This window comes from Sitodiplosis mosellana, unplaced genomic scaffold (genome assembly GCF_009176505.1).
Source record: "Sitodiplosis mosellana isolate CC-2019 unplaced genomic scaffold, AAFC_SMos_1.0 Smas_scaffold_1, whole genome shotgun sequence".
In the NCBI taxonomy this organism is placed as follows: domain Eukaryota; kingdom Metazoa; phylum Arthropoda; class Insecta; order Diptera; family Cecidomyiidae; genus Sitodiplosis; species Sitodiplosis mosellana.
The window spans coordinates 6,279,301-6,292,063 of NW_022595244.1; the positions used below are offsets into that span (position 1 = coordinate 6,279,301).

General features: G+C 36.6%; 1 protein-coding gene across 1 annotated transcript; it reads right to left on the reverse strand.

Moving 5' to 3' along the window:
• Positions 1–5,173: 5,173 nt before the first annotated feature.
• LOC129575194 (probable cytochrome P450 6a20) lies at positions 5,174–7,819 on the reverse strand. Its single transcript, XM_055458219.1, has 3 exons — positions 6,380–7,819; positions 6,071–6,292; positions 5,174–5,960 (listed from the first exon to the last, which is right to left on the reverse strand). Exons 1-3 carry the CDS (start codon positions 7,419–7,421, stop codon positions 5,779–5,781), a joined length of 1,446 nt encoding a protein of 481 aa, XP_055314194.1. The 5' UTR covers positions 7,422–7,819; the 3' UTR covers positions 5,174–5,778.
• Positions 7,820–12,763: the final 4,944 nt, after the last annotated feature.

Consider the following 12,763-nt stretch of genomic DNA (forward strand, 5'->3'; position numbering starts at 1 on the left):
ACTGAAGTTTATCTGGGAATTCAACGATACAGAGTGTGCAGTGTAGCAAGAGAAAGAGAGAGCGTGCCGATTGCATAACATTTATGGCTCAATATTTCGGTTACAATGTTCTAAAAATCAATGGAAAATCATTGTATCGCTTATTCCCCGAAGGAATACACGCATTCGCACTATTCGCTAGACTAGAGTATCAATTTGTTGAACAGCATGTTTTGCAGCGCATTGAAAATGCATCGAAACCATTTGAAAACCTCGAACATCCAAAACGTTGAAAAACCAAAGAATACAGTATGGAAATAATCGGGGAAAATAGCAAAGTTAATTGAGTTTTGACAGAATCATTTTTAAAGAGCGCAAGCAAACAAAACCAAAAAATAAACTAGCGACGTGACATAGGACTCGACACTAATGAAGCAAATTACCGTTATAGTGGAATGCTTGGCAACGGTTGTTATAGCCGGGGCCCGTGTGCGTCATGCACAAACGCCAAAACGTTTTTCACGTACCCATCGTACACCCTTCAATTCAATTTGTCTTGTTTCTATTTTCGGTTAGCATTCGAAATCGTGTGTATCGTTTATTAGACGATCGAGAGTTCGGGAGAGCGAAAGCAAGAGCAAAATTCAATGTTACACGCGCCGCACACGGCATGCAATTTTTGGCTCCAAATTGCTGATTGACACGAACCAAAATGCATTTTGACATTGTGTGTATACCGTGTACTCGCAATCTGTTCGTGTGTATTTTATTATATGGAAAACCATTGACTGGTTTTTGGTTGGGTGGATAAATAATTTCCACTGCTGGACCGTTGCTCGTTAGACGCGATAGCCCATAAACGCAACAAAAACAGAAGAATCTTCATAAACATGTCAATATGACCATTTTGTTTAGGAGCCAAATTGATTCATTAAAATGTGATTCAGATACGGGGAATATGGTTTGGATAAGCTGGAAGCAGCAGCAGCAGCAGCATCATCAACGGCCTATGTTCTTATGGGATGACACTCCGCGACGGAGGGATATTACATATTTCGTAATTTATTATAATCAGCATTGATTTGTGCCAATAATTCTGTCCTTGGGTATTATCGTCTGCGCGGCTCGTGTTGCTTCCACTTTCAATATAATTTCATCTGTTTCGACGCGCCCTTTAATTTACTATATGTCATAAAAATGATAAATAATTTTCCGACCAATACTTCGAATGCCACAGAAAATACAGTTTCCATCGATTTTTCCCCGGTGTTGTTTCTCCAAATATTTTCGCATCTTTATTGGTTTCCGATGAGTTCGATGACGATGATGGTAAGCGTGGATATTGACAGTTCGAAGGGCGTTTTTACGAGATAAAAATGAGATATATTCAACACAGTCAAAGTGGATTAGTTCAACAAGTAATTCAATTACATTTGATTGGTTTTGGTTGTTCCTTTTGAAGTTGCCAATTACAATGTGCATGCTCGAAAATGAATGGAAAAACTTTGTGCAGATAGAAATCTTTACACAAATTCAAAGAAAAAAAAACTTCACTTTAATTCTCAATTACAGAATTGGGGAAAAGTTTTTTTTTGCTTCAAACAAATTGCTACGATGATTTAAATAGAGCAAGCATGTTAACGTAACTAGAGGGAAAGAGAAAAAGAGAACGAGAGAACAAATGTTTTGTTCGGTCGGTGTAAAAATGCATCGAAGAGGATTCATTGGAATTAATGGGAGAAAATGTGGAAAACTTTTGTCTCACCATTTTTCCCTTGTTCGTCAGTTCTCTGCTAACACGAAAAATGCCCGAATAAAATTGTAACTGACACAACCTCCTCCCAAACACACGCACGCATACACCTCTCAACCGGTGTCGGTAACGTGCATCGAGAGTGTACCCAAATAAATTTTAATTAAATAGAAATGTTTTCGGCATGATGTGAGCGTTGTCTACGTGTAAAAGTCGATGTATGCAACCATCGGATCATCGGTTGATTTGAGTACGCTGACTTCAAGTGGTGTGCCGGTCAGCGCCGTAGCCAGGCCGGCGCAATGGGTGCATTGCACCCTCCAAAAATTTCAAAGGTGCAACAAAATCGGGTGCAAAGTCGGGTGCAAAATCGGATTTCAAAGGTGCAACAAAAGAAATATTTCGATTTTGCACCCTCCAATTTTTTTTTCTGGCTACGGCGCTGGTGCCGGTGAACAAGTTCTGATGGCATTCCAAACAAACATTGCCACAACTGAAATGTGTACCGTGTTCATCCAACACTGCAGTCATAACATACATAGTGAAGTCGACACGACAACTGAGCCAAAAGTTTGCAGAATCTTTGTGGCAAGCAGACAGCCATACACACACACACACACGTAGAGCAACATGCCATTTAAATGATTACATTCTGGTTCAGTAAATAGCTGAAAAATGGAATTTTTCGCCGCTTTTGTTCTCTTTCTCTTTCAACATTTTCATAAAATTCCTCTCAGTGAATGCGAACTAAACTGAAAAATATGGACGAAAGTATTGGCTTGGAAAAAATACAAATTTTAATAATGATAATAATTAGACAAAGAACCATTTTTTGGAACTCACCCACCGCTTTTCATTGTCTACGAAATTCATTTATTTAGTTACTTACCTTCACTTAATTTTCATAATTTTGGTTTTGGTCAATGGGTTTCATCCCTTCTCTCTCTCTCTCGCATTTCCTCGCTCGCTCTAAAATCCCTACTCTCCCTTTCGATTTCGTTGGAAATAAATCTTCAAGCCAGTCCTCGTCGAATGGTCAGATGAGAAATGGAGAACAGTTGCCGAGAGTTAGAGGATTACATAGAAATGCGCTTCACAATGGAAATTAATTCGTTTTAATTGTAATTTATATGTTGGGCATTTGTTTCGTACTACCGTTTTTCGATCTTTTTCGTTTTCGGTTTCTCGCATTATTCTGCTTCGTTTGCGTCGGCACATCATTTACTTTGCTACAGTTTTCATGAAGCATTACATGTGAGGCGCATGGTTTTTGTGGCTTTTTTTCTTGCTTGATTTTGAATGCTATAAATCGCAGCAGACGACATGCAAAACTAAAATGTGGCCTCTGTGTATATTACTTAGGGTGGACATAGCAGAAGAGCAGGCTGTTTTTGAACGACTTCAGGTGTTACATTTTGTTGACATTTTTTTTATTGGTAAATGCTGTACACATTTTATGCATTAATTTGATTTAATATATTTTGAATCAAGCAAATCAAAAAGCCGACCATTGAAGCAGCATAGCAATAGAAGAATCAATTTTTGATTTGTACTGTTGATGCAGACACTTTTTGCTATTTACAGCACAGAGAACAGTTTTTTATTCCGATTTTTCTTTAATGATTGGTTTCGGACTTACTGACAGTATGAAGTATGAAGAAATGTTGGGAATGATATTGTTGAACCGTCCAAAGAAGACGCGTAGATAATCGGATAATCGGGAATATGAAGAAGCAGAAATCATTTATAAGAATATTTACCGAAAATATTTCTAGGAATTAGAAATTCTTTCTAAAAAATCCAATGAGAAAACGTAAATTATCAATTAGGCTTAAAAACGCTTGGTAGGTCAACAGCTCGTGTATAAAAGGAAGAATTGTGTTCAATTTCGCTTTAGTGGTAGAGAAACCTTTGTAACAATACTTCAACCATTCAACGCGGTTTTTTTTCTACATTTTTCATCGTTTTCTTCCTCGATAGAAATTGACTATCGAAAAAAGGAAACTGAAAAAATGAAAATTTTAATATTTGAGAGAAATTAAGCAATTTCAAGAATTTATTAAATTTTGTGCGCAAATACATATATAAATATTTAATTGCACAATATTTGAAAAGATATTGTTTCAAAAAAGTAAATAAACAAAATGAATATCGTTAAGAACGAACGAAGAACGGAAAATGATAAATTGCAAACACAATTCGATTTTCGATTGCGTTTAAAGTGCCGATGTTTTTAATTATAGTTGTTTGCTTATATAATTCATTCGCATTTTCACTTGAATAGACTTGAGTTTGTTTCTTATTTACAGCGGAATAAAATTCTTCCTGACTCATCGAGTATTTGGAAGTTGTAATTTGCTTTACAGAAAGAATACGCCATGGAATAAATGAAATGCGAGTTGTATCGAAATGAATTTCATCAAAAGCAAAACACTCTCTTTTGAAGTGTGTAATCACACAAGTGAAGCATTTTTTTTCAAATACACTTTCTTATATCGAATTACGCTGACCTGATCGAATAACTCGCATCAATTTATAATATTTGTTTATTGGGTTCTATGTTTAGCGCTGAACTGTTTGCGTTTACGCTCTGCATTACAATGTAGTATGCATACACTGCTCAGTGTATAGCTTTCTAATCAAGAATTCAAGTCCCATAAAAATGCATTAGTTTCAAAATATTCATTCTTTAAGAAAGCAAACGCTTAAATCGTTTTTCCATTCAAAACAATTGTTTCAACGCGCGAGTGTTATTTTTATTAGCTGTGGTGTTCAACTTAACACTCTAAAGGCGCCTTTTTAATTAGGCAAAAAAGCGGTTGTCACGCAATTTGTCGTATTTGGAGTGTGCAAAATCACAGCAAAAAGTTGTGGCGCACGCTGCATTTGGAATAAGTGGTCTTGCCGGTCGCTTATCAGTTTAAAAAATGATTCATCAAAAGGGCTTGCCCGAACCTGCCGACTATTTAATAATCAAGTTTCGTTGTTGTTAATGGAAAAACCGTTTCATTTATATTATGACCCCTATTTGTATACCAATTTATTTGTTGACTATAAATTTTTATTGGTGCATTTGAAAACATAATGTATCAAAAGCTGATTCATAAGGCACTTGCATAATTGTTTTTCGTCTAGCGTTTCAAGCCGATTATTATATATTTCGTATTTACATTTATTCCGTTCACCATAGAATGAGAGCTCTGCAGTATACAGTAACACAATAACATTCGATTATGCAATGAAACAATTTATTTCTTTTTTAATAGATTTTATTGAATTTGATAAATAATTATTGATACCTGAAGTATCGATGCATTGTCCAAAGAGTCTGAATTTTGTATAAGCTATTTTCTGTATGAATATTTTTATCAATATCATTGGATCAGTGAGAGTGTGAGAATTCTTGAAATTTTTAACAGAGATTCATACTTATTACCCGGTATTCATACTTATTAATTACGCGCATTGACTCAATTTCGCAATATTACGTAATTTCTACTTATTTGGGTATTTTTTCTTTACATTTTACTAATATAAATGTGGTTTTTCAAAATCTGTTCTTTGTTATGTTACACAAAATATTGATACAAAGTTTTTGTTGGCCAAAAAGGTAAAGTATAACGAAGAAAAAAAACAAAATATCAACGAAAATACTTGGGTGCGCTAAAGTGATCTCTGATTTTTAACTTCAAAATAACTATGAATATTGGTCGACTAAGTCGATTCGACTTTAATCAATAATAATAAAATAATTATTTCATCAAATAAAAATAAATGATATTCAAAAAAGAACACAGGGTTTGATTTATTTGAGTTATTTAGAATAAACGTGCCAGCCGCCAATTTGTCTGTCTTTGTTTTTTATTTCTGTTTGACACGATGGAGTTGTCTGATGAGTTAATTTGGCAAAGTTTGAGTTTTCCATAGGATCTTAAATTCTCTCAAAGACACTATTGAAAATCTTCAGCATGTAAAACACATGATACAAAGACAAACACATCGAAGGAAGTGTCTTTTATTCTAAACGAGTGTTTTAATTTAACTTATTAAATTCGATCGACTTTCAGCCAAACCCCATCACTCGGGATGAGCGTGTTTTTTGTGGATGAATATTGAATCGGAATTTGAGTTCGGGCCGAAGTGGAAAATTCGAAATTTCGCAATAGCGACACCAAACCCACGGTAACCAGTAGCGTTGCGAAACGAAATCCAATGCACTTTCTTGGTCCTGTATATGAAACAAAGGAGAAAACGAATTGAATACGAATCAAATGGCATAATCTAACGACTAGTGGTGAAATACAGTAGTTGAATGGTAAAATAGAAAGAAATGTGTACCTGCACCGAACGCTAGAAATGCGTTGGGGAGAGGCTCTTCTGAGAATCGCTCTGGGATGAATCGTTCAGGGTCGGGAAAAAAGGCTGCATCGTGGTGAACGGCGTAAATTGGGATGAAAACGCGCATTCCCGTTGGAATGGTGAAATCAGTGTTTGGTACTCTGAATGGCTTGGTTGCGATTCTCGTTGCATTCCCAGCCACTGGATGTTTTCTCAACGTTTCTGCAGAAAAGAACATCGATAAAAATGTTCAAATGAGAGGTTATTTTGCAACACTGTTTAATTCACTGAATATTGACTTGAAATTACCGTTGATAATCTGTCTGCAATAAATCATCTTATTCAACACTTCATACGTCAGCTGTCCGTTATGTTCACCCAAAACCGATTGGATTTCCTTTCTGGCTTTATGTTGGATATGCTTATTGTTTGGCAATGCCAACTCGTACAAACAATACGCGAGTGTTGACGTCGAGTCCGCGTAGCCAGCTGACAATAGATCAAATGCAAGAGCTGCAATTTCCTTTGTACTTAAACCCGAATCAATGAGCAATTGCATGTAATCGTTTCGTCTTTCATCATTTTCCATGCGATACTGAATCGTTTGTTCAACCACATTGACGAAAAAATCGGAAACTTCTTTCGAATGTTTTCTAATGCCCAAAAATCTTGCCAAATCCGGATGTGCAATTGTCAAATGATTCCACGGGAATTTCAAGTATGGTTCCATTGCTTTTTTGGCCATTTCTCTTAATTGTGTTGATCTATTCAACGTATTGCACTGGATGCCGATGGCCACTTTGCCAATTACATCTGTGGTAAATCGGCTGAAAAGTTTTCGTATTTCCACTTGGTTGTCGATCGCGATGATTTCGTTTAAGCCTTTTACGAGCTCATCTCCGACGGTTTTCATTATCGGAAACATGTCTTTAATTTTAGATGGAGTGAAAGCTGGGGTCAATTTGGTCCGAAGTGGCCTCCATTTTTCGTGATTCAAAGTACCCAAAATTGCGCTTAACGGATCATCCCGGTCGTTGTAGAACATGCCGCGATTTTGAAAATGTGCAAAATTTTCGGTTAATATGCTTCGCATCAGTTCCAAGTCGACGATCAACACTGATGGGTCTAAGAACATATAGACGCCGATTATTGGACGATTCATATCGTGTGCACGCGAACGATGGCTTTTATAAAAATCGGTAAACTGAAGCGCTTGATGTTTTTCTTTCGTAACATTTCCGAAAATATACGGAAACTTGAGTGGAACGAACGGAATATTATGGCGTCTCCAATACGAGTAGCGAAGTGCGAGAAATACACACAATAAACCGAATAAAATCGATAGAATCATGTTCAACCAATTTTAAACCCGCAATTTTTCACTTTTCACTTCTTCGGGATCTGGTGATGCGCAGTATATAAATATTATTGTTTTTTTTCTTCGATTCGGTTGGTATTGATTGAATAAATCGTGGAAATGCGGTTCGCTCACTTTCTTTAAGAGAAAAATAAAACACACAAACTATTTTTTTCTCTGTTCAATAAACTTCACAATGTTTAACAGTTCACGGTCTTTGAATTACGATCAAATGCGATTATTAATAACGATTGCTCACGATACGACTGCCAAACGATGAATGCTATTTTTTCTACTGTGCGCGATCCAATTATATATCCGATAAAGATATGTAAACATTCTAAGTGAGTGTACTTGTTGTGTACTGGAAGCTCGCGGCTTAGGGCTATGGTCACCAATGAAAGGCTTTTTTCAATGCGCACGAAGTTTATTTGTGAAGCGACAAATAACTCTTACATGAAGAAAAGTCTCCTTAAATCCGCTACGATTCGGCTCCGTCAAACTCGACTTCGATTCACACTTTCATTTTCAAACTTATGCCTATTTACATTACACATACATTCAAGCGCGTATTTCTGGCAGAAATTAATCGTGAAACGCATACGCGTAGTTTACCATCTCTATCCACAGCTTCATTTCCATTACGCTTGCCTAGGTCAGAATTAAACTCGAAGCGTTAGTGTGATGCTGCCAAGCGGTTGCGTTTCACACTTAAGTTCTGACGATATTCCGCCGTTGAGTGTGATACGCAAATGCAATGCCTATATAGAATCAATAATTTAGGCGTTATCGACAGAGCCGTTGTGTGTAGAACAGAGTCGTAACGGATTTAAGGCGTCTTTTCTCTATATACAAACATCATTTGTAAACCAAAAAAATGTTGGATAGCAATTTTTTAAGTTAGAGCGAGTAGCAGTTTACAAAGTAGCAGCGGTCCAAAACAGTGATGAGTTTGGAATTTGAAGAATGTGCAAATGCGGCAAATAAGCAGCGCAAAATAATTTAGTACGGAAAATTGAAATCGCTTTACGAATATTCACTTCAAAGTTTCTAGAGGTTCAGTGGCGACTTTTATTATGTGAATTCTACTAAAATGTAACATGAAACCACCTGCTAATTGCAGGCTGCAAAATTATTATCGTGCATTGTTTCAATCGATTCGAAATGACGGTATCGCCCAATCAGTTTTATTAAAAACATTATAAAAAGTGCATTGTTTTTCGTCGCACACGCGGTCGATCGTCCGCTATAGTGTAATCAAATATATTTCAAACAATATCAGATTCAATCGTACTCTATATCCAGTTCCGATAACACATGCGGCTATTTGAAAGTATGTATTCATGTGATGTATAGGTACACTGACGCACATAACGTGAACAACGAATGCAAGTTTTGCGTGCGCCATACATGTTTAGTGTTTATCCGAGGGGCGAATCACTCTAAAGTAATTTGTAATAGAGAAAGTAATCGAGAAAGTAATTTACGTGTAAAAATTTCGATTACTTTTCAAAAGTAATCGAGATTTTTACACGTAAATTACTTTCTCTATTATAAATTACTTTAGAGTGATTTGCCCCTCGTGTTTATCAGACGATATTGGTCGATTATTCCTACTTTTAACGCTTATGAGTACTCAATATAAATTGTTCTCTTCTGCTTGCTACTTTGTTGAGGCATTCTTTCTCATTTTTGTTTTTAACCGGTGACACACACCCACTTTGAGACATTGTATGAAACAACACTCTTGAAGTCAACGATAAAATGGAAAAGTCAATAACCCAAGAAATTTTTGTCATGCGGCATCTATAAAAAATCAATTTTTGTCTTGATGCCTCTACATTTTTGTTGCATTTCCGAGCCCGATTATCAAGTCAACCGCCAATCCTATCGATCATCAAGCCATTTGATTTGATAATTATAAACAAATGTCCAATTTCTCCGAAACCGATTCGAAAATATAGATGTACTGGTTTGTTTTTGTAATATTTTTTTTCCACATTCTTTCTTTGTTTATGTTTTTACGCAATACGTAACTCAATAAGAATTTCATTCCCCGCTATTCTTCATTGCTGTGGCCAAACTAAATAGACATTATTCCGTCGAGACTATTGCAATTCCGCGATACAATTTGAAATGGATTTTAAATGAAATTACAAAAACATAGCAGGCGATGCTATAATTGTGTATTGAACAGACACCATCACATCTCCAATGTGTCTACCACATATTATTTTATTCAGTCGATGTGACAATCGAAAAATGTTCGAAACGGAACCAAAATCCGGCTTGCAAATTCGTTGAACACACATATGCAAAATATATGCAAAATCGAATGTGTAGGATTGTCGGACACCATTTGTTCCGGTGAGCCGCAGATGTGCAATTTGTAATGTCGCTATCGTTCAGGCAATATCTTCTACTTTGTGCTGTTTAAACCGAGTACTGGCATTAATGTTTCACTTTTTTCATAGTGAAAAAAAAAACTGCTGAATCCATTTGCAGTTGATTTTTTCCTATTTGTACAAGTCGCTGATGAAAAAGAAATAGAAATTTGTACAAGTCTACCCAGAAAGAAGAAAAAGAAGGAACAAAAATGGATTGCGATAAATTGTTCCATTAAAAAAGAACGTTGGGCCAGAAAGCCAACGAGCATACGATTTGATTCTAATTGAATTGATAATATTTTACACAGTGCTAGCACTTTGTCACCTGTTTCCAGCCACTCTGCACAGCGCAATACTTTGCTCCATTTATCGTCCAAAATGCAGCCGAAGAATGGCAAGCACCAAGTGAAACTACATTAATCACATTTCAAATCGGATTTCGTTTCAACATCAATTTACACCTCTTCACTTTGCGATTTTTATTCGGGTGTTGATTGGTGTTGGTGCGATGACAAATACGGAATAATTCATGCGATAAAGCCAATATTCAACCCAATATGTGTGTTTTCCACTCTCTCTCTCTCTCACTCTCTCACTCTCTCGTTCTCTCGCTCCGTGTATGCGTTTGTGTCAATTGCTCGTGGTGATTTTGGGCTGTGCTGCAGCAATGTTGATACGGTGTTGAATGGTTTCCCCATGTTAACAATCTAGTCTCGTGTATGTATGATTAATGAACACACTGAATGCAATTACAAAATATATTTTATTATGTTCGATTTGTGAACGGAATACATGATGATATTCTCATTTTTGGCATCACTCACTCACTCACTCACTCAGTCAGCCACTCGGTGCTGGTTGCTGTGGGTATTTCGGTTGTTGTCAATTTTCCGATGTTTCATCGCATGATAATAATTTCTTTTTACAATTCCTGCAATTTCATTCGAGAGAGAAAAAAAATACGTTATGGTTGATTCGTGCCTCGGCTACACACCGCAATCATATCAAACCATCGCCCGTGCATGGGGAGCGGCAACGATGCATTTCGCACTTCCATATGGTTATCGTTGGTGTTGGAAGGGAAGTAAGTGATGTTTTCTTTTTGACACAACGGTTAAAGGAAACTCGACGGATAATTCAATACATATCCAAAACCCAAGCACATTTTGTACATTGAAAGTTAACGTCATGGTATTTCATCGGCTAGGAAAGCGGTAACATTCGATTTGTCTTGTTTTTTTTCTCGACGCCGGCACATTCTTTCTTCGCTCTTTTTCGGATGCGTTTGGTATTAAATGATATTTTTTGGTATTCGTTCAAATGTGGTGTACGTACATCGTACATGGATCGAGAGAAAAACCTTACACACCCTGCAATACCATAAACATAATCCTTTGTATCACCATGGTGAGCTACGTGAACGATAGTCCGTCAACATGTGCCACACATACCATGTTTTTCCCTCGATCCAAACTAAATACCGTTGATTTGGGGAGTGAAAACTTCATACAGAAATTTAATATAGAATTTTTTTTCTAGTATAGCTCAAATATGTAAAGGTTTTCTACACTCAAAAAGGGACACATGCCGTTTCATCAGTGGAAAATTCGATACAGTGTTCAGGCTCTGCAACTATGTTTGCCGTTATTTTTTATTCTCTCTTAAAATTCTGTCTGAAATGTAATAAATATGAATTTTTAACATATTACACTCAATAAAAAAAAATCACATCGCGCATTGTTGAGAAATCATGTTTTAAAACAGTCGACAAATCTATTTTCATCGCATGGTTGGCGAAATTTTGTTTGGGTGTGATGGCTATACAGACTCCCTTTATCAACGGTATGGGTGAATTGTGTGGTGCGTGTATGGCCGCGAAAAATTCACGCATCATATACTCTTCATAAATGTGCCTTTTGGCAGTTTTACTTTTTGTTTCGCTCGCTCTCTCTCTCTCTCTCTCGCTCTCAATCTCTCTCTATACTTGTATGTAGTGGACGTTTGCGTTTTATGTGTGCCAAAATTTATAGACTTAAATTTATATCGTCTATGCACTGGGTGGTTTTAATGCATCAGATTCCGTCACTTGTGTGTATGTGCTCTCCTGTAAGAATCAAAAATGCGGCTCACGTTTTGCAATAATCAAAAATATGTATGTAAAAATGCCATAAACGCAGCACATACGCGTCCACCTCGATCATAGAGCATTTCTGTCTCCGTTCACTATGTTTCCACGTGTTGATAAAAATCGGCCCAAGTTGAATGAACTTTGATGCTTTTTTTCCTCTGCCCAAAGATTCTTCACTCTCTTGCTTGTTTTCTTCAAAGAAGATTCTCCATTTGAGACGAGCTAGTGATTCAGCTAGTACACAACTTAAGTAAATCATAAGGTCCATTTATCTCATTGCAATGCATTCGATCCATTTGACGTATCAAAAGAATAATCTGCTTGTGCTTATTTCCCAAAGGTAATGCTTAAATCGATTTACATCCCGATATCATCATTAAAATGGCTTACACACCGCTTTGCCTTTGAATCGTATTGTACTCCCAGTTACACACACAGACCAATTTGTTTAGAATACCGAAAATGGTCCATTCTTCCACCTGAGCTCTCTTGTTGAATTTATTTGTTGGACGCACTGCAAAATGGAAAAGATTCCAAAATATTTACGAGAAAATACCAAACGAATTCACCGCAAATTATTTATTCACCTGCGTATTTTTCAAAGACAAAAAAAAACTAAACCGCATTTATTCGAACAATGCAAAATGCTATATTCTAGATCCGACTTTCGGTTTTGCATTGTAAATGGCCGCCATTTAATCGTATTATACATATTTCATTTTTTCCCAGAAATACGCACGTCGCACATGCACTCGCCACAACCGCATATCTCGTTATATGCGGAGCATACACACATATACATACGCAGAAGACTCCTTGTA

Excerpts from the sequence above, each read along its gene's own strand:
- LOC129575194 (XM_055458219.1), bottom strand. The coding sequence starts at position 7,421 with ATGATTCTATCGATTTTATTCGGTTTATTGTGTGTATTTCTCGCACTT. Across the intron at positions 6,293-6,379 it reads TTGCAGACAGATTATCAACG|AAACGTTGAGAAAACATCCA; the intron begins GTAATTTCAAGT and ends TCTTTTCTGCAG. Across the intron at positions 5,961-6,070 it reads ATTTCTAGCGTTCGGTGCAG|GACCAAGAAAGTGCATTGGA; the intron begins GTACACATTTCT and ends TTTCATATACAG.